Source organism: Xiphias gladius, chromosome 20, assembly GCF_016859285.1.
Source record: "Xiphias gladius isolate SHS-SW01 ecotype Sanya breed wild chromosome 20, ASM1685928v1, whole genome shotgun sequence".
NCBI lineage: Eukaryota > Metazoa > Chordata > Actinopteri > Istiophoriformes > Xiphiidae > Xiphias > Xiphias gladius.
In genome coordinates this window covers 25,183,670-25,204,950 of record NC_053419.1, presented here as the reverse complement: position 1 = coordinate 25,204,950, position 21,281 = coordinate 25,183,670, and the positions used below count along the sequence as shown (strand labels likewise).

The following is a 21,281-nucleotide window of genomic DNA, read 5'->3' as shown; positions in this document are numbered from 1 at the left end:
GTTTGCGTGCAGCTACCCAGCTAATTGAGGGCTGTGCGGAAGACGCTGAGGTCAGGGCCTCAGTAACGTTTCTCAGAATGTGGCGCAGATCGTCTTTTTTTTCAGGCTTTTTTTTTTTTTTTTTTGACTAAATGTGGCTGTTTTTAACCAAAAAACCGAATTAGATACACGATTGGTCACATGCTACCAATGGACGTTCATTGGTAGCATGTGACCAATCAGTAACGGTGTCAAGCAACTACCACCTATTCAGAGGTGGCTTGAAGTATTCAGATACTTCAGCTGAGTAAAAGTACTCTAACCACCCTGAAAAATACTCCATTATGAGTAAAAGTCCTGCTCTGAAAATGCAAAAGAAACACGTCCCCCTTTGACTTATCTACTTGATTAATACTGACGTGTCAATATTTCATCAACACTTTACTGCTGTAGTTGCTTGAGGTGGATTATTTTCATTATGAATTAATCTCCCATTTATTTTCTCAACTAACTGATTGTTTGGTTTGTTGAAATTCAGAAAGTTCCCAACAGAGGCCACAGGGTTTGTTTTGTCCGATCGGCAGCAGTGCAGACCTCAAAATGACTGAAAACGAAGTAATTAGACTAATCAGAAAGGAAAAGCAGTAAATGCACAGACGTGAGGAGCCGGAGCCATGAAAAGATCTGGGTAAAACTAAATCACTGGGAAGGCCACCGTCAGGTGTGAATCATGGAGAGCAGGTCCCGGCAGCCTGGATGTGTTTAAATCCACAGATACTGCAGAAAAATCAGAGTTGGGCTTATTAAGGCTGCAACTAGTGATTATTTTCATTATCAGGTAATTTGCCAATCAACTGTTCCATTAAATGCCCCATGTGGTGTATTCAAATGTCTCATTTAGTCTGACCAACAGTCCAAACCCCAAACATATTCAGTCTAACATCATATATGACAGACGTTAGTGAGGGTGGACCTGAGAGGATACTCGATGTGTTTGTTAGAAAAACGACTGAGGGGATTTTTTTGTGCTCGTACATCCTGCGAAGCAGTGAAAGGTCGCCGCTCGTCCCGTACACTCAGGTGTGCAGGAGCTGGTGTTTACCTGTAGTCAGCTGTCTGCATCTTCTCTGTGGGGGCAGGTTCGGCCTGCTGGTTACTCCACCTTCAGACCCACCTTTAGCCCAATCCTCGGACTCCCCTGTTCACCGATCCCTGCACGGCAACATGCCAGACCGCTTTTTCCCCAAAGCGGGTAACACACACCAAACCCACCAAGACCACGATTCCACCTGAGTGTTTCTATCGAAGATCGATTGATTGTTCAAAGGATCAGAACCTAATCGTTCACAGCCAGTGTTTTAATGGCGGGAAACCCATTACCCCGCCCTTCATACATGTGAGTATATTCTGAAGTATCGGTACTAATAGAGGTCAAAGCTGATCAATATGTTTATTTATTAGCCTCCATGATTACAGCTTCCTGCCCCCTCACAGTGACACAGCTGGCCTTCAAAATAAAACTCCTGGCTGAATCATCTGCACCAAAGATAAACAGCCGTGTTAGAAAATATCCGATTAAAGAAGCCCGTGGACACAAAGTTCACTACGACTCCCAAGGTGCATTTCACTAACAAACAGCCAATCGCAGAGCTTCAACTTCTCTGCATCTCAAACGACTTCACTTTCAGAATCTGGGTCTATCCTGGATGAATTTGGTAACTATGGCAACGTGTTTTGTTCTCAGATTCAACAGTAAAGTGTTCTGACTGGCTTCTTCTCCGCAGCAGCAGCAGCAGCAGCAGCAGCAGCAGCAGCAGCAGCAGCAGCAGCAGCAGAGGCTCATGGGTATTGTAGTAGTCAGAGCTGTCTGCCAAACAAACAAAGTGTGAATAATTCAAACGGCGGCTCGGAACCTAAACCGGTGTGATGGTTAAATTATCCAGGAGAGTCCTGAGGTTCTGGGTCCAGTAACAGTGAAGAGAACCTTCAAAGATCGGGGGGGGCAGTACCTCAGGAACCAGCAGCTTTTCTGACTGTGGTTGTAATGGAAGCCACATTCCCGAGCGGTCCACCGTCTGCCCGAATAATTTAACCCGATCCTCCTGTAGACACTCACCAGTACCTGTCCCTGGCTCCACAGCGTGCAGCGTTAACGCCAGCGCTCTAAATCAGGTCTGATAAAGCCCCTGGGTCCAGCAGCTGGAAGGTCAGACCTCCTCGTGTGCGACTGCCGCTGCTGCCACACCAACATTTCCCCTCGTGCCTTTTGACGATCACTTACTGATATTTCTTCCTGCTGCAGAAGCTCGTTTACACCCGGGGAAGAAAACAGAAATCACAAAGTTGTGTGTGAGGAAACGTCAAAATGAGAGAAGTTCACCAGATTCAGGTTCAGTCACCGAGTTCACAACGTGAGATGCATTATTGGATTAGTCAGAACTACGACAGTGAATGATGATGATGCAGTGAGAATTTAGACTTGAGTCAAAATGTTGAATGTGTGTCTCCCGATTTTGAGTCAACATTATGAGACAAACCTGGCACCTTCAAAATAAGATGCTGGGTTGTGAAGTAAAAAGAAAAGTTTGACTGCAGCTTCTACACGGTCACACTGATGACTTCCTGCTGGGGGGGGTCAGGTAGGGAGGGGGGTCCACCAGGGCCAGGGTGATGTTCCAGACCCTGCCCACCCGCCGAGCACACCGTCGGCGCCCTCTCTGATTGGCTGTCTGCAGGTGTTCACGTGGACCCTGAGTGGGCTTCGAAGCCGCGAGAGGAACGTTTTCAACAGGTGTAGACGCAGAGGTGCTCGCGAGCAGGACGGAGGGCGTCGCAGCCGAGGAGAACCAGGAAAACCAGGAGAACCCGTCTGTGGTCTTCAGGACCTGCTCCAGGTGCGTCGTTTTCTCCCACCCTGGGCGGGGGATGAACCACCCCTACCCCGCGCCCGATTGGCTCGTCCCCTGGCATTCTAACCACCTCACCAGTCCTCATGCCCAAACCTAACCAGCCAGCCAACCAATCAGAGGCAGCGGAGGGCGGGGCTCTGCGCTCCCAGGTAACCTGGCGGTGTGTGGTCGAGGTGTGTCACAAGGTGCGCGGAGTCCCCGACGTCCTGACCCCGCTGCGTTTTACGCGTGCGGTACAGATCTGTGTCAATTGACGGAGCCGCGTGGCGCAGCGGGCGCGGCAGCTGGTCCGCAGTGTCCGCGGGCAGGACGACGGCTCCACGGCCGCAGGGATGACATGGACACGACGCCGTCCTCATCGTGAAGAGGTGGGTGTCAGCGGGGTTTTACAGACCGGGAGGCTGAGGGCGGAGGAGACACTTACACAGAGTCTGCACCGACAGGAAAGACCGAACGGAGGCTGTCCCCCGCCCGCAGCGCGTCTGCGAACTCACCGCTGCCAGGGGGGGGTTGAGGCTCCCGCAGAAGTTTCCCTCAGCGAGTCGAAATCGGAGCCACGAGTTGGGTCGTTTTCATGACATAGAGCTGAACGTTACAGGCTTCAGCACAGCTGACCTGGAATGCATTGGGCTGTGCAGGTGTCCCTGAGAAAGGGGACACTGAGTGTAGACTTGTCTCCCCAGGACACTCAGCCACAGCTGAAACCGTGTGTCCGTTAACTGATGGACAGACAAGACATTTTTAAAACCTGCCGGGGTTTCAGCTTCTGGCTGAAGATGTTCTCCGGCTTCTCTTTGACACGAATCCACGTCCTCGGGGTTTGTGCTGTTGGTTTGACAGAAGAAGACATGACACGATAATGTCACGTCTTCTCAGCCGTTTCCATTGTTTTGACTTTTTATAGATGAGGAGAAGAAGTGAATGCTTGAGGAATCGATCCGCCGATGGACTGATAGTCCTCTCCCCCGTGAGGGTTCAGACGGTGGTTGCTTCGTGTTTGCTTAGCAGATGTAGTTTCCTCTTGACGGAACCGAATGCTGAACGTCGTAACCGAACCGTGACCTGAACTCCCGCAGGCAGGATTTACTGCAGGTGTGTCGGACCAGCCTTCAGCTCCGGTGAGCCCGGTCAGGTGGCGGCTGGGACATGTGCAATCACTCCAGTCCTAGTGACTCTGCTTCAGATTTTATCAGGAGGAAACCCTGCTGGACCTGGAGCGAACGGTTGCTGTGCGTGGAATTGGCCATTTTCTCCCCATTTCGCAACATAAATTCATGACATAACTGCAGGTTGACGTGATGCAACCTGAATGAAACTTGAGTTCGGCGCGATTTCAGTTTGTCTCGTGTTTGTCATGTTCGGGACGACGGCGGACGGCAGATTTAGAGCTGTGGAGACCAAAGACAACCCGTGTCAAGGATGGGACAGGATCAGAATTTCAGGTCTGCTGTGAGTGCAGTGCTCGTGTCGTGTGGACGGTAGAAAGGACAGGTGTCCCCCGTCCATGGCTTGTGAGTGTTCACGTCATGGGACAAGACAGGATGGTTGTATGATCAGAGAGTCGGTCACGTCGGGGACCATTTACTTCAGGGCGCTTGACACCTGTAGTTGGGTCCATTTGGTCCGGACCAAAGGGGAAAACTGATCCACCGTCGTCCTCTAGTTCTGGTCCAGTTCACAAACGATGCACGAGGAGCAAACGTGAAGTCGAACAGACCGACAGGTGATTGCACAGGTGTGGCGATGGTGTGAGGGAATGACTGTGGCATCAATATGTCACATGCTACAGCTTTGACTGCCTCCGACCGTCCTGTTACCGGTTACCTGTTGTCTACCAAATGGTTGCCAAAGGGTTTACATAGATATCCAGACTGCTAGTTCAGTTCAGTTCAGTTCAATTCAGTTCAGTTCAGTTCAATTTTATTCTTATAGCAACCAAATCACAACAAGGTTAATCTCAGGGCACTTGTCATGTGGAGCAGGTCTAGACCAGGACTCCTTATAGTTAGAGTCACAGAGACCCAACATTCCCCCATGAGCAAGCAGAACCAGGAACAGAACCAGGGTCGTGAGGGGGGGGGGTCTGCCTCGACCGGCTACTATCGGTTATTATTCAGTTCCTGATCAGCAGATGGATTTTTTTTTTATTGTTTAACTTTTGAATTCATGCTTAAAATCTGGGTCTGTTTGCTTCTAGGCCACAAACTGGAACCAGACTAAGACCTTCCTCTTTCAGGTGGTCCTGGTCCGGTTGTTTGCGTGACAGCTGTCACAGCAGCCGAAACAAACCGAACTCACCTGGCAAACACAGCAGGGATTGTGTTGATTGGACCAAACAGATCAGGTGGGAAAGCAGACAAACTCTACGTCCACTAACTCTGGCTTTGGTTACGTTGAATGACAGACTTTGGCTGTCGCCCATGTTTGTCTGATTTTTGATCCAGAGCTTTTAGAAAAGTCAGAACCTCATAGGTACAATTATTTTGATAAGACACCAATGTGGCATCGCAGCCTCATCTAACAACCAGCCAATCAGAGGACAGCATGAAAGGAGGCCCAGTACAGTGGTGAGTTAACGCAGCGCCGCTGAAAACGCATTTAACCCAAACTCGAATCCGGCTCCGCAGTTTCCTCCCCCACTCGCCACGTCGTCAGCTCTGTGGACAACGTTCACGCGAAGCCTGAGACGGTGCAGATGGACGATGGGAGTTAAAGACGTGTCTCTACGTGCATCTGTTCTGCTGTTTGTTTTTTTAATTTCTGTCCTAGCACCACGTCTCACCAGGCCTTAATTACACCCCTCCACAAACGCCAGACTGACGTCGCGCCGTCTGACGGATTAGACTGATTACAGCCTCAGAGCGCGGCGTGATACGACTCGGTCCAGCTATGTTGTTGTTGTTTAGCCAGGTAGTCACACTGAGACCGAGGACGCCTTTGCGGGACAGACCTGAGTTCAGCAGAGAGATTCAAAGGCCAACGTTTACCCAGGAGTCAGTGGAGTTACACAGACCTGAGGTCTGCTCTGCCTCTATGAATAGATAATAGGACTAAGAATGATAGAGCTCAGTTCTCCTCTGGTTGCTTTTCATTCAGTGCTCGGTGATGAGGAGGATGTTCGTCTCCCGTACGGAAACGCAGAGCACGAGAGAAACTGGGTCACGTTGTTTTAAGGTGCAGCAAGAGAATGAAGGAGACTGTAGACCCCATGGCTGCCTGAACAGTCAATTTTCCTGTCCTCACTCCCATCCAAGGACCCCCTTTTTTTGTTTTTTTTACAGTCAAACTGCCGTCCAGCCAAGTTCCAGGTGTTGGTAAGACTGGACGGATCCGGTCTCAGAGCCGTTAGATGGATGTGGATGGCAGCGACGTGTGAGCTGGAATTAGGGCTTCGTTAGAATAAGACATATTTAGAACAAGCTGGAGATTCTGCGGAGGCGTCTGAGAACCTTAAAGACAGACTGAAACTTTGCTTTAACTTGAGCTGAAGAAGAGCCAACTGCAAACAAGACTCTGCCATCCACACAACCTACGAGCGATTGTATTGTTTGTCATCATGCACCCTAATCAATCACATTTCCTCTCTCTCTTCCAGTGGTCTGTGCGCGTTTGCCCCCACCCACCCGACATGCCGATGGACATGGCTTTACCTCTGTACCTGTCCAAGGAGGAGTTTGTCTACAGGACGACCCCCAAAACACGCAAACCTGCTCTGAGCTCCTGCCTGAGGTTTCAACGTTCACGCCGTGTGGATCAGACTGAGCCCGAGGATGGAAAAGCCAAAAAACAGGTGACGTTTGCTGATCACAAAGGCCTGTCTCTAACCAAGGTGAAGATCTTCTCCGAGTTCAACGACCCCATCGATATTCCTCTGAACATCCAGGAGATGCTGAGCTCTGCTCTCTCTCTGACGTCCGAGGTGGACAAGCTGGTGCTGGACTTCACTCAGCCCTCCTCGGACTACCTGCACTTCCGCCAGAGCCTGGAGACGAACTACGTCTGCCTGGAGCACTGCGTGCTGAGGGAGAAGGCTTTGGCAGGAACCGTTAAAGTCAAAAACGTGTCCTTCGAGAAGTCTGTCAAGCTGCGGGTGACCTTTGACACCTGGAAGAGCCACGCAGATGTGGACTGCGTGTACATGAAGGACACGTATCCCAGCGCGTACAGCGACACCTTCTCCTTCGAGGTGTCCCTGCCCGAGGAGCTGCGGCCTCGCGAGCGCGTCGAGTTCGCCGTCTGTTATGAGGTGGGTGGACGCGAGTACTGGGACAGCAACCGGGGCAGCAACTACAGGATCGTCTGGTCCTCCGCCAGGAGGAGCCGTCAGGACGCCTGCAGCTGCCACACGGACTCCTTTGGCTTTGGGATTCATTTTGACCGATACGGCAGCCCCACCTGTTCACACGGGATCTTCCCCGATTGGCCGAGTTACGCGGGATACGAGACTGTCGGCCCGTACTACTGAACGTTGGTGGTTGTTTCCGTTGCTAGTTTCTTCTGTTGCACGTCACGCACGCCAACTCTTCGGGTTTCAGCAAAACTCGCTTTTCTGAATGCAAAATACGTCCCATGTGAATCGTGAGAGGGGTTTTTTTTGGTTCTTTTTTTGGTGGAGGGGGGTTCAGGTGTGGTTGCTGTTAGATGTAAATGTCCTGTCATCTCCCGCCACTGCTCCGCCTGCTGACTGGGGCTACAACTAACTGTTAGTTTCTTTATTAACTGAGTGATTGTTTGCTGTATGAAATATCAGGGACACAGTTGAAAATATCCTTCCTCGTCTCGTCTCCCTTTGCTTTGTCCGCCCAACAGACCAAAACCCCAGAGACATTCAGTTTACTGACGACGGCAAAGCCTCACACTGGAACTCATGGTAATTTACTATTATTTTTTTTTAAAAACGTGAACCAGAAAACTTTCAGCTGTCGTAATTTTTACCAGTGTGAGAGGCTGTAAATCACTAGAGGATGTGGTGTAGTTATAATCAGGTTGACACTTCATGTCCTTGTCTCTAAAGTTGTACTTGAACCTGACACGTTGATGTTTAGTAAAACTGAATCGATTTTCTGTCTTTTTTTTTGTTTTTTTTTAATTGTCTTTTAGTGTGCACCTGCTTTCAGGGGTTTAATGTGTCTGAGTGGGATATAAATTTTAAAAAGTAATTCAAAAATATTGGTCAATAAAGTCACACATTTAATAAGTTCTCGTATTGGTCCTTTTAAAATGTCTAAAACACTGCGTGTTGCAGCAGCCTGCTGTTTTTACAGCAGGGTTCAAGAAGATAAACAGAGCAATGCAATATGTTTTCAGCTTGAGTTGAGGAGGAAGACAGTGAATACAAAGGAAGAGGAATAGAAGCCGGTTCGTTCGCTCAAAGCTCGGCGCTGACAGTGAGCTGCGGAGACGTTTTAATACCGGTCTCTGTACCTCCTGTCACTTATTCTCTGTGTCAGTCGTGTTCTTCTAAATGGGAACATGGAGAGGAAAAGGAGCCACGGCCGCCTGCTGCAGGATCTCAGGGACCTGGGACCGGTCGAGTCCGCTCGTTCCCGCAGGTTGTCGTTATTCTTGCTTCGGCGTAATCAGCCGTGTGAGCAAGCGAAGGCCGGGTGCATAGCAGGGGTAAACCACCCTCCTCTGAGTCCGGGCGCCCGGTCCTCGACGTCTGCAGCTTCTGAGTCTCGATGACAGTAAGTGCTGCAGGTGGTCCTCGCGATCAGATCCTGCTGATGCATCGCTGTGCTGCAGCAGAAGTTGTGGACGTGGTGCGGAGCTGTGGGACGGTTCCCTCTGCTAAGAGACCAGACTGTCCCAGACCGTCGTCCCCAACGTGCTCTGACGGACCGGTCCGGTTCAGCAGCTCTTATTTCCAATGGAAAGCCCCTATTTTGGTTATGTACAGGTGCCTACATCAGCCTGATTTGGTGCCTGTAACATTAAATAGCTTCCGGGATTTAAAACACATTCAGGGGAAGAATTAAAATCACATTAACAACAATTTTGCTCTCTCAAACTGTAAGTTTAGGCTTAAACTTTATTTACACTACTTTAAATGTGTCCAGTGAAAGGACTGAAAAAGAGGTTTACACCATGAATCAAACTTAAATCAAAGCTACACACACACACACACACACAGAAAAACTGTAGAATGAGTCGAATTAGAAAGTTCTGCACAGCATCCTGGGCCGGTGTATATAAATGTTCTTTATGTGCAGAGTCCTCATGTTCCTGAGGTTAATGTTCAACCTGTATGTGATATATACGTGTACAAGGTAGAAGTATGCTCCTCGTCGCGTCCATGAGATGGAGACAGAGTCCCGCCTCTGGCGCTGCAGCTGGACGTCATGGACAACAGCCTGATGTGCACTGGCCGCTCGTTGTCTTTTCTTCTTACTTACCTGTAAACGCGAGGCCCCGGTGGGGTCGAAGGTGAATCTCAATATATCGAGATCCACCTTCGACAGTCTGGGAGCTGGTTTTTCAAACCCCTGAATGCGTTTCTCTTAGTTTTACCCAGCAGCGTCAAACGCGTGAGGACAATCACGCCCCCCCCCCCCCCGTGCCGTGTGGACGGAGGGGGGAGGAGAGAGGGAGGAGTGTTCAGAGATCTGACGCAGTGTGCGCCGCCGCTGCCTCACTTCCACTCCCCGCTGCCAGGAAGACGCGCCGCGGCCCAGAAAGCGCTGAGAAACGCACAGATTTAGCCGGGGAGAGCGGTCCGGAGGACGGGGTCTGGAGGCGATGAGCACGCCCGCGATGGACGGAGGGCACCCGGGGCACCGGACGTCGGATCGGGGCTCGAACCCGGAGCTGTAACCGCCGCGGTTTGTTTTCATTGTGTGCTGGGTGGCGCCGGAGAAGAGGATGCCTCCGCGGCCGCAGACGCTGCTTCTGCTCCCGTCGAAAAGCTCCATTATTTCCCGACACGCACCGGCCTTTCTCTCCTCTCTGACGCCGAGGAGCGCGCTGATTTCTGAAGGACCCCGTCCACCATGCTGCCCGCTCAGGACCCATGAAAACTCTCAATGAAAACAAGGAGGAGGAGGAGGAGGGGGGGTCCGGCTGCAGCGCCATGGAGGACAAGGAGAACAATCTGAAAACGGCCAGGCTGTGGAGGGATGCCGCCCTCCGCTCGAGGAAGCTGCGGAGCAACCTGCGCCAGCTCACGCTCTGCTCCAAAAACAACCAGATCACACTGCCGGAGGACATAGCCGAGGTGGAGGTGCTCAATCTGGGCAACAACTCCCTGCAGGAGCTGCCAGACGGGCTGGGATCCACCCTCAACAACCTGCGCACCCTCGTCCTCCGCAGGAACAAGTTCACGGCGGTCCCCTGGGTGGTGTTCGAGCTGGGGCTGCTGCTGGAGCTCGACATGAGCCACAACTGCCTGCGGAGCCTCTCCGAGGGGGTGGGTCAGCTGAGGGGGCTGAAGAAGCTATGCATCAGCCACAACAAAATCCAGTATCTGCCGGCTCAGATCGGAGCGCTTCAGCTCTTGGAGGAACTGGACATCAGCTTCAACGACCTGCACGATCTCCCCAGGTCCTTCTCCGGCCTCACCAGGCTGCGGACTCTGGATGCAGATCACAACAAGCTGAACCAGTTCCCCCCTGAGATCCTGGCCCTCGGTGAGCTGGAGGAACTGGACTGCTCCGGGAACAAGTTCGAGGCGCTCCCAGCAGACATCATGAGGCTGCAGTCCATTAAAATCCTGTGGCTCAGCAGCCTACACATGTCCGCCTTACCTGACGCGTTCTGTCACCTGCACAACCTGGAGAGCCTGATGCTGGACGGGAACAGCCTCGCGGTGCTGCCGCCCTCTTTCGGAAATCTGCAGAGACTCAAAATGGTCAACCTGTCCTCTAACGAGTTGGAGAGCTTCCCCGAGGTCATTTTAGGCATCACGGGGCTGGAGGAACTTTACCTGAGCAGGAATAAACTGACGCACATTCCCGAGGAAATAGGTCAGCTGGTGAAGCTGGTCAACCTCTGGCTGGACAATAACAACATCACCTATCTGCCTGACTCCATCGTGGAGCTGGAGAGGTTGGAGGAACTCGTTTTACAGGGGAACCAAATAGCCATACTTCCAGATCATTTTGGAAAGCTGTCCAGAGTGAACATATGGAAGGTGAAGGACAACCCTCTCATCCAGCCCCCGTACGAGGTGTGCATGAAGGGGATCCCTTACATCGCAGCCTATCAGAAGGAGCTGGCCCATTCCCAGCTCGCCGTGAAGCCGCGACTGAAGCTGGTCCTGATGGGGATGAGGAACGCCGGGAAAACCTGGCTCCGGCAGAGCGTGGTGAGCAGACAGCAGGACGCTCGAGGAATCCAGCCAAACAGAGGGATTGAAGTCACTAACTGGGTGGCGGACGCTGACCGCTGTCTCACATTTCTGGTGTATGATCTGTCAGGGAAGCAAAACTACGACCTCATCAAACCCTTTTTTCTCTCCCCCGGTGCTCTCTACATTCTCGTCGTCAATCTCAAAACATATTCGCCCAAGAACTTTTACGCCCACGTCGGGTGTTTCCTCCACCTCCTCGGTGCCAAAGTACCCCACGCCGTCGTGTGCCTGGTGGGCACGCATGCGGACCTGTGCGGAGAGGTGGAGGTAGAGGAGAAGACTCTGGACATCCACAGACAGATCGGCCTGCAGGAGAAGAGGGACATCCAGAGCCTGAGGAGCGTGGCTCTGCAGGTGGACCAGGCGCTGGAGCAGGGCTACAACGTCCGCACCTCCAGCCCTCACGTCGTCTTCTACGGCGTCTCGGACAGGAACCTGAGGCGGAGGAAGGCCCAGCTGCAGTACATGCTGAACCACCGGCTGCAGATCCTGTCTCCCGTCCTGAGTGTCAGCTGCACGGAGACGCAGAGGAACATCCAGAGGCTGCGGGAGAAGCTCATGTCTGTCGCAGACCACAGGGAGATCTTCCCCAACCTCCACCGGGTGCTGCCCAAGTCCTGGCAGATGCTGGAGGAGTTGCACTTTAAGCCCAAAGACTTGTGGCTCTCGTGGTGGGACTCGGCCCGTCTGGGCCTCCAGGCGGGGCTCACAGAGGACCGGCTGCAGAGCGCCTTATCCTACCTGCACGAGAGCGGGAAGCTGCTGTACTTTGAGGACAGCCTCACTCTAAAGGAGTACGTTTTTCACAACCTCCCACGGTTCATCGCGATTCTTAACGTCTTCTTCCAGAGGGACGAGTCCACGCTGTTGGACCGGCTCCTGTCTGAGGGGGAGAGGGGGGACAAGGGGCGGGTGAGTCTGGTTATAGAGGACGAGAAGGGAGAGAACCTCAGGGTGACCCATCTGCAGCACCACGTGGAGGGCTTCCTCCAGCACGGCCTTTTGCCCTCCAACGTCATCCGCCTGCTCCTCAGACCGCTCATCCAGACGCAGCAGGACCTCCACCTCATCATGGAGCTCCTGGAGAAGATGGGCATCTGCTACTGCATCAACAAACCCCGCAGCAAGCCTCTGAACGGGGCCACGGCGTGGTACAAGTTCCCCAGCTACGTCAGCAGCGAGGAGCCGCGGGCGGAGGCCTCGGCCGGCGGGGGCTCTCTGCCTCACTGTCACTTCTTCTCTGTGGAGCAGCTGCACGTCCAGTACAGCTTCCCCTTCCTGTTTCCTCCCGGTCTGTTCGCCCGCTTCAGTGTGCAGATCAACAGCCACGTGGTCCAGAGGTCGGACGGCAGGCGCCAGATCTTGGCCTACCGAGGTAAAGTCCCCGTGGTGATCAGCCACCGGCCCCCCCAGGGGAAGCTGCAGGCGGAGACTCTGTCCATCGCCAGCCACGCCTCTCTGCCTAACATCTGGACGGCGTGGCAGGCCATCACTCCGTTGGTGGAGGAGCTGAATGTGCTGCTGCAGGAGTGGCCCGGCCTGCACTACTCTGTACATATTCTCTGTTCCAAGTGCCTGAAGAGAGGGTCATCCAGCCCACACGCCTTCCCAGGTAAATACCCCCCCAGGGCCTTACTTCAGAAGGCCAGCTCGTCTCCATGCACCACTCGGCTTTGTTCCTCTCAGCCGTCTGTCCTGACACAGCCCACCGAGCGGTCACGTGACCACACATCGCCGTAGTTACCTAGAACATCATCCTCTTATTCTCGCTTAGTGATTACAGGAGAAATGTGTGTAGGCGTCAGTGCTGCAACTAATCGATATGTTTATTATCCTCCTGTTATTGTCCTGAGTTTTTTGGTCGGTTATTTTTTCCACAAAATGCCTGTTACCTCGTCCCACAGCCCAGAGAGAGACGCACTCAGATCTCATGTTGTTGTCTTTGCTTTTTAAGTTTCCGTTAGGCACTGAGCGACGGCATACACCAGCATGTGGACAAACATACACGCACATAGCTACATGGAATTACCCACATTCACTTGTGTGGGTGTCGGAACGTACCGGCTCTATAACATCTACAGCTGCATGTACACATTTAATATTGTTCTTGAACCAACAGTTGAAAATCCCAAACTTTGAACTTTCCTGAATGATTCACTGATGATGGAAATAGTTTTCTGTTGAACTGAATAATAATAATAATTGACTGATTGTTGTGGCTCTAATAACCACAAATGCATACCATCTTTTCACGATGTTGTTTAGCATCTTAACCCACCAGTGGCACCACAGTAGCACACCCCCCCCTCAGGCAAACCTTCAAGCACGACGACAAACACTTGCCGATTTCACCTTGTGAGGATTTCAAGGTTTTCTTTGTCATATGAACATCTGAAGTGAACATCTTTGCTTTTCTACCGTTTGTCCCTAGAGAAATGTTAAATCTCTTCATAAAGCTTTAGACCTTTTTATATGGCCGAAATGTTCAGAAGTAGATTTAAAGAAATGCCTCGAATGAGCGACCTGGCTGCGTCTCCCTGGACAGTGCGACGGGCTTTTATAATACAATACTTTTAATATCCGCCGGGTGTAAATACGATGACGACAGCGCCGTTTTTATCCTGGTATCTGCTGATCTACAGGTCACGTGACTGGTCAACAGGCTGTGTGCGAGGAAACGAGCTGAAAACCTTTCCCTTCCGATTTTACTGCCACAGAGGAACATGACTAATACTTGCCTCTTAGTTTGCTGAAATGAAATTAACGTGTGCAGCTTTTATTGATCAGATGAAAACAAGGCTTCATAAAAGATGCAGAGGATGACTCCTCAGTGCCGGGAAGCTCGGTCAGAGGGGGGAGGGAGGCCGAACAAAGGTTGCTGCTTGTGACATTAGGTTAGACAGAGACGGGGGGTACACGGGGGTAAACCCCCCCTCGGGCACAGAGATAATCCTCGATGCTGATTGTGATTACAGCTGATGCTCCTGATGCAGAGATGGAGGAAGCAGCGCGACCTGCTTTTACTGTTCGTCTCAGATTGTACTGACGGCAGATGAGATGTACAGTCGTATGCACCAGTTTACACTGTTTTGTTTTTACACCAGACACTTATCGATAAAATAGATAGGAAATAACTGATCACGTCACATTTTTGATTTATCCTTCCTCTCGCAGTCCTTGGAACGTCCTTGCTCGTCTCTGTGGACTAGTTCCTGTCTGAAGGTTTTCTGAGCTTTTATTCTGGCGGGTCGAGACCTCGGACTGCAGAGGTCATGAGGACAGTATTAGGGTCAGACACCTGGAGATGATGGTCCACAGTTAAGAACCTACCTGTGACGAGCATCGGAGTCTCAGTGTGTTGAAATCTAATCTAGGCCCAAAAGTAGAGTCAATGGAATAAACTCGGTGTTTTTGTCTTTCAGAATTTAAATCTTTGAAATGTGCAGAGGAGCCTTGAAACAAAATTTTGAGCTGAAACTTTCACTAGGTCAAGGAACAGAAGGCTAATCGGCAACAATTTCAATAATCGAACAAAATAGTTCAAACAGTTCTTCAAGCTAAAATGCTGAACATTTTCAGGTTGAAGCTTCTGCTGCGTGAGGATCGGCTGCTTTTCTGTTGACGTATCTGTGTAAACGGAAAATCTTTGGGGGCTTTGGACGTTTCTTTGTTTTATTGACTAAACAACTATTGGATTCGCAGTAAGAGTCATTTGATAGATGAATTAATAATGGAAATGGTCATTTGATGCTTCTGGACCTTTATGTCAGGCTGTATTTTACCTGTCTGTTATGTCCCAATAAGCTTCCTGGGAAGAGGTGTGTAATCTGACACCAAACTTCCTTTACGGAACTGCTCAAGTTAGAGAGAATATAACTGAACATAAAACACAAAAAAATCGGATGGATGACACGAAAAGGGGGGGCGGACTTGGACCCGGGGCTGAAGTCGCGGAGGTAGCGGCAGGGCGCTTTGAGATGCTGCATTAAAGTATTCGTGCAGCTTTTTAAATGACGATAATGCAAGTTTTGTCTTGCGGGGCCAGCCGGAGGAATGTGCAGCAGACAAAAGAGGACGCAGTGTTTGGAAATGTTGGCCTGTGTCGGCATCCGACTCTGGATGCGATAAAATAGTTTGCGTGTGAATTCATTGTGATTGGAGCTCTGATGTTTAATGGATCATTTTATAGCTGCAGTCATTACTGAGAGTCCGATAAGAGAGCGAGAGAGAAATTCCTCACAGAGTGCTCTTTCTGCTCGGCCACTCAACCAAATCAGGAAATGCTTTGGAGTTTGTCTTGTGTGGCTGGAAAAAAAAAAAAAAAAGTGTCAGTGGAGCAAAGAAAACAGCTTTTTATGTCCCATTGTTGTCAGGCAGCCGTGGAGGAATTTCCTCACTGTGTCATGTGAGCAGTGCATTAAATTCATAAAAAGAGCCGAGCTTCCCTCTGGTTTGTTGCAGAGGCAGAGTTCAGCCGCTCTCAGAGGAAACGGGGAGGGAAACGTGCGAGGGTGGATGCGGGCGGAGTGGGAGCAGCGCTGTTTGTTGACGATTAGAAAGTGAGGAATGGAAACACGCTCGGCCCAGTTCCAGGTCGGGCTGAGATAAGCTGGTTCTGTTTGACATCTGGTTCCTGGTCTGCAAAATACTTGGATTCAATGAAGGAAAATTCTGGTGTTTTTCAGCCTTCCCATAAATGTGTCCAGTGTGACTCTGCAGCGCTGGTCTTCATTATTTTTCCATGAGCCGCTTTTCCAGCGAAACCGTGCAGCCGTTGCCGTGGGATCTGGAAACGATGCTCCAGACGACTTCACTCGAAACCGAAGCAGGTTTGGTTCCGTCGTTCGCGTCCGGCTCGGACCAAAGACAGTCAATCGAAATGTAATCGAACACTGCGGTGTTCTGGTAAAGGCAAAATGTGTCTCAACATGCGATCGTGCACGAGGCGTCGTGACGCCACAGAGAGGCTCCGGCCACAAGTCGTGTTCTCCAGATGTAGGGAGGCATACAGACCCCAGCAGAAGTCACATCATCGTCTTTTTTATACATGTTTTCCGATGAAAACCCGGCGAGAACCCGGCGAGAACCCAGCGAGAACCCAGTGAGAACCCAGTGAGAACCCGGTGAGAACCCGGCGAGAACCAGACTGTGGCCCCGCTGTTGCGTCCAGCCAGAATCTACCGTTCCCACTAAAATCGTGACTCATCGCAGTATCTGTCAAATCGATCTCTCATGACTTGTTAGCTCGTACCTTTCTGCCCGTCTGTCTGTACCGTGTTTCTCTCCATCTCCCCATCAATCTGTGACTGGTTGATTAGAAATCGATCCATTTTTATTGATCGTACAAACTAACAACACTAAGCAGTGAGTTTAATTCAGTTGCAATATTTTGGAAAGTAGTAAAAGTTTCCTGCTCATGTTTCAGTGTAAAGCTGCAACAATTATTTACGATCAATTAGTTAGCTGATCATTTTTTTTAGATTAATCAATGAATCATTTAAATCTATGAAGCCATTCACTTTCAAAAACCTAGTGAATAAATGCCGGTCACGACTTTGCAGGTCTCCAGAAGTCTCGTTCAGTCCTAAACCCAAAGAGATTCAGTTTGTGACGGTGTTTGACCAAGACAAGCAGGATCCTCCTGTTGTAGAAGCTGGAACCAGAGACACCGCAGACGTTTGAGCAATGAGTGAGCAACGATTCGTCCATCGTCGGAGCGGTTGCCGTTTATTTCTCTGTCAGTCGGCTAATTGATTAATCATCGCCCCGTTGTGGCTCTAGGTCGGTGTTCTGTACACCAGCCCGCTGCTTCCTTTGAACGTCGCGGTTCTCCAGAGAACCGCCCAGTCTGCAGTGAGTTGGGGTCCTGTGTTCGTAACCCACGCTGCCATCTGATGCATGAACAGTGTTTGAGCGCCGTGGCTTTTCTGTGCGTTGGCTGCATTACTATACAATCGTTAGCCGCCGGTTGCGGCTCGGGGAGACGCTCCGTGGGATTCGGGGAATCGAGGACTCATAACATCGTGGATCGGGGCCAACTCCACAGGCCTCCTTCAGATTGTAAGAATGAATCGTCTCAGACTCCTGCCTCTGAGTCCGGCCCAGAGAAAACGCGGGGAGTAGCCGCCCGGGCGACCATTACGAACCGCTGACCGACCACCTGCCAATGAACTGACGGGCGACGGTTGAGGCAGGAGAGAAGCCGCCTGGGTTTTGTGTTATTCCTTTAATTGCGCAGACACACTCATACCTTTGTGAAGAGATCTCCCGGCTCGTGTTGGAGTGCAGTGTGTTTCATCTGGCCTTTTATGGACAAGATATTTTTGGCTGCAGCGTGTTGAAGCAGAGTTTAGGCTCCACAGAGCCGAGCAGACTAAACACGGTTTGTCTTCTGTGGAAGTTCGATTCCAGAAAAACAACCCAGAGGGTTTTCATTTTTCTTCACCCATCGTTTAACTGTCCAACTATTGTGCTTCCTCCTTCGCTCCCCAGGTGTGATCCTCGTCCATATGTGTGAGTGTGAGTCTGTTGCTGAGCTGTAGCCATGTTTTTTTCGCTGTCTGTGATTGTAGGTTATTGGGCCGCTGGAAACTTCTGTCAGACCATTAAACACTTTGCTTCAGTTTCACAACCAGCGTCAGGTCGCCTTAAATTTCAGACACAAAAATAGAATCTGCTTCGACAGTCGATGTTCGTCCTGAGTTCACGGGTCAAACTCATCAGCGTGTCAGTGTTTTCAGCGAGGGGGTTCGTCTCGGCGGCGCTCAGCTGAAGCTGCCAGAGCCGCCGCTCACAGATCTTCTCATCGTCAGTTCATCCGCTGCATATTTCCTTTAGTCCACAAAACGCCAGAGAGCAATGAAAAGCGCGTAGGTGACGTCCACGCTTAGGGGGCCACGCCGTCGCCGGAGATACCCGGTGGGACGGCGAGAGCCGTGATTGGCTGCTCGTGTTTTCTGATGCCGGCGGTGGAGTTAAAGGAGGTTTTCTCCTCACCGAAGCCATCGCAGCGCAGACGGTCGCACGGCGGCAGCCTCCTGATCAGGCCCCAGACGCAGCGAAGTAGCGTTAGAAGTTACCCGGATGTAACCCCGGGTCTACGAATCCGTGTGAGTAGCTCAGCATCGCTGTGTGTCACAGAGGGAAGGACAGAGTGTGAGGCTCCAGGCAGCCAGATCACGTACAACCTGTGTGGCGTTGCGGAGGAGACGTCAACGGGTGAAATCTGACGCTCAACTACAGATCAGAACCCACGGGGGGACTCCCCTTCCCCCGGCGTGGACTCAGTCCAGATCCAGGTGAACGCGTCAAACCCCGAAGATCTTCAGTTCACTCTGAGGTGAAGAAAATTCTCACATTTCAGAACCTGATTCATTGATGTCGAGAGAGGTTCATTTTTTTGTCGATCAACGAATCGACGTGTGTGCACAGACTGCAGCGATTGGCCGTGAGCACACGTGTTGCTGAGCCGCAGCACTTTCACTCTTGCTGTGGATCCACGGACTCGGTCTGACTCCCTGCTGCTCAGCCGGCTCCTCTTAATCCAGTTAGAGGATCTGTGGGGATTAAACCGAGTTACAGATTCAGTAGTTGAGCAGCGAGGCAGTCAGACGCAGCAGAGCCTATTTAACTCACACAGTACCAGGAGTGTCTTCGTACGTCAGGCAGAGGAGTGGACCTACCTGTCCCCCGGGTGTGTCTCTCAGTGTTCCCGGCAGATTGCCCCCTCCCACATTCACACACTCTGGTTTTTTGTGGTGAGGTTGTTGAGGCTGTCGGCCTCACTCCGCCCCTCCGACACGTCTGCTGTATGTTACCCACCTCTGGTATTGGTTTGAACACGTTTTAACTGAAAGCTGCTGCTCTCTTCTCCGTTGCCCTGAAACATTGGAAGCTGGAACCTTCTGAGACGAGCAGGTCGTAAATCAAACGTCAAACCTTTTGACCTGGTGAATTTCACATTTGGAACTGAGGGATTCCCTTTATGGGCCCAAGAGCCTCCTGGGAACAGGATTTATGAGAAATCCACATAAATGTTTTGCACCGACTTCGGCTTTGACGAACTGTGAACCTGAATTTGCCTGATTGACCAATGACAAGCTGTTCTGAATCAGACAGACCAGTTAAACTCAGAATAGTCATTTTCCTGTTTCTTTCTTTCTTCACTGATAAAATCTAATACCAGCGAATGGTTGTTCTGTGTCCTCTCACACAGGTTTTCTTGTCAGTAGCGCTCCTCACTTTTGTCGCATCTAAGTTTGATCCGTCAAGAAAATTCAGCCCGACCACGTTTTCCTCGGTGTGTAACACTTTCTACCCTGCAACTGCAACTCTGTGATGTTGTAGTGAAGTTTGGAAAGACACGAACTGCAGCCAAAGGAAATACCACTGGAGTTCGCCTGCTTTAAAGCACTGATTACAGCACCTCCTCTGCCCATAAAAACACTCTGCTGCTGAATGCTGGGAAATGACACGACCTCAGCCTGCAGCCAAAAACGACAGTGGCTGCTTGTTTTTTTTTTTTTTTTCTATATACAACCCGATTTAGTTGTGATCATTTGCATTATTAGCAAAACGCAGGTTTGTATAAATGTTTTATTGAAGTGTCAGAAGTCTGAAGCTTTTCTCCTCAACCTCAACAGTCAGAAAACTGTCTCGACTTTCTACCGCACACACGGCGGTCAGTAGTGAGTCAGTTCGCTTTGGTGAAAGTGATGAAGATGAGGAACCAGATTCCGTCAGCAGAGGCGAATCCCTGCAGCAGATCGGGGACAAGCGCCAGGATTTCTCTGGGAAACCAGAGGCCGGAGACGTCGATGTTCACTCTGAACGCTGTTTTTGTTGAACTGACAAAGGCTTCACAGATTGTTAGATAATGGTTTCAGCTCTGAAACAGAAGGTCTTTTATGCCGCTGACACGGTCTCGGTCTTACTGTCAGTGAGCTAGACCAGGACTTCAGGCCGCAGCATGTCATCGCTGAATAAACCAGCTGCTTGCACTTCACTAAAGCCCTGCCGCTGAGAGGGGCCTGGAGGCGGACTCTGTGGGGCAGACCCCCTACCGGTCGCATCGGGAGTGGAAGCTGCCGGCTGCTGCTTGTCGTGTTTACCCTCCACATCTCCAGCAGTGCTCTGTCCACGAAGACACCGAAAGACACACTGTCCAGGATGGTGAGGAGTCAAAGACACGTGGATGTTTTTACAGACGCAACGATTATTCTATTAATACATAAGTCGATCGACAGAAAATGAATAATCAGACAAGAGTTAGGTCATTTTTCAAGAAAAAAGGCAAACGTTCACTGGTTCTCTCACACGTGAGGATCTGCTGCTTGTCTTGGTCTGACGTTACTGTAAATGTCAGTTTTCAGGGGTTTGAGCGCAGTGAATCAAAAGCCAAAATGAAACTCGACATGTCCGGATGAGTAGTTATCTGAGAGGACGTGTGAAGAAGCCTGAGGACGGTTTGGTGGAGCGGTTGAATTTCGATATTGGGAGTATCAGTCGTCCCAAAGCGTGAACGAGGGAAAAGGAGACACAGGATGAACGACGTGTCTGAACAGAGCAAATCCGTCCGTGCTCACTGAGTCAGAGTCAGACGCATTATCGAACTGAGAATGAACCGAGTCGACGTCACGAGGAAAAAGCAAAGGGTTGTAAAGTGTTTGAGAAAACGCTTTCACCCCGGGTCTCTTTCTGTGGCTGTGCTGGAGCTTTCGATCATGTCACACGGCCTTCCTCATCAACTATAGATTGTCCGGCCGTCAGGCACATTTCGGAGCACTTTGAGGACTTGTCGTCCACGTCGGCTCGGAAGCTGAGGCGTGGAGTCCGGTCCCGGCTCTCGTGTTCTGACATTACAGCCTGATCAGTGTGTTTTTTTTTTTTTAATAAAATCGCTGCGATCCATCTCTCAGGTGTTGATCTGTTGAAACACGTCCGTCGGTTTGTCTGATTGCACCAGAACTTTCAGATTTTCGTCCTTTGATTCATGTGGGACTGGAAGTGAAATCACGAAGGAGACGACACCTGGTTATAATTCGGAC

The 21,281-nt window shown here is 50.8% G+C and overlaps 2 protein-coding genes across 8 annotated transcripts; both read left to right on the top strand.

The window, feature by feature from the left end:
• Positions 1-2,762: 2,762 nt before the first annotated feature.
• On the top strand, positions 2,763-8,085 carry ppp1r3b (protein phosphatase 1, regulatory subunit 3B). 7 transcript variants are annotated; one of them, XM_040158206.1, is made up of 3 exons: positions 2,897-3,256; positions 5,086-5,232; positions 6,484-8,085. In XM_040158206.1, the coding sequence occupies exon 3, from the start codon at positions 6,517-6,519 to the stop codon at positions 7,351-7,353; it is 837 nt and encodes a 278-aa protein (XP_040014140.1). In that variant the 5' UTR covers positions 2,897-3,256; positions 5,086-5,232; positions 6,484-6,516; the 3' UTR covers positions 7,354-8,085. The 7 variants fall into 7 exon arrangements, with proteins under 7 accessions (XP_040014144.1, XP_040014140.1, XP_040014139.1 ...); XM_040158209.1 differs by lacking the exon at positions 2,897-3,256 and adding an exon at positions 3,434-4,117; XM_040158207.1 differs by lacking the exon at positions 2,897-3,256 and adding an exon at positions 4,136-4,611.
• Positions 8,086-9,525: 1,440 nt separating this feature from the next.
• Positions 9,526-20,998, top strand: mfhas1 (malignant fibrous histiocytoma amplified sequence 1). The gene is made up of 2 exons (XM_040158242.1): positions 9,526-12,847; positions 19,878-20,998. The coding sequence occupies exons 1-2, from the start codon at positions 9,898-9,900 to the stop codon at positions 20,078-20,080; spliced, it is 3,153 nt and encodes a 1,050-aa protein (XP_040014176.1). The 5' UTR covers positions 9,526-9,897; the 3' UTR covers positions 20,081-20,998.
• Positions 20,999-21,281: the final 283 nt, after the last annotated feature.

Excerpts from the sequence above, each read along its gene's own strand:
- ppp1r3b (XM_040158205.1), top strand. The coding sequence starts at position 3,221 with ATGACATGGACACGACGCCGTCCTCATCGTGAAGAG. Across the intron at positions 3,257-6,483 it reads GCCGTCCTCATCGTGAAGAG|TGGTCTGTGCGCGTTTGCCC; the intron begins GTGGGTGTCAGC and ends TCTCTCTTCCAG.
- mfhas1 (XM_040158242.1), top strand. The coding sequence starts at position 9,898 with ATGAAAACTCTCAATGAAAACAAGGAGGAGGAGGAGGAGGGGGGGTCC. Across the intron at positions 12,848-19,877 it reads CAGCCCACACGCCTTCCCAG|TCAGAAAACTGTCTCGACTT; the intron begins GTAAATACCCCC and ends CAACCTCAACAG.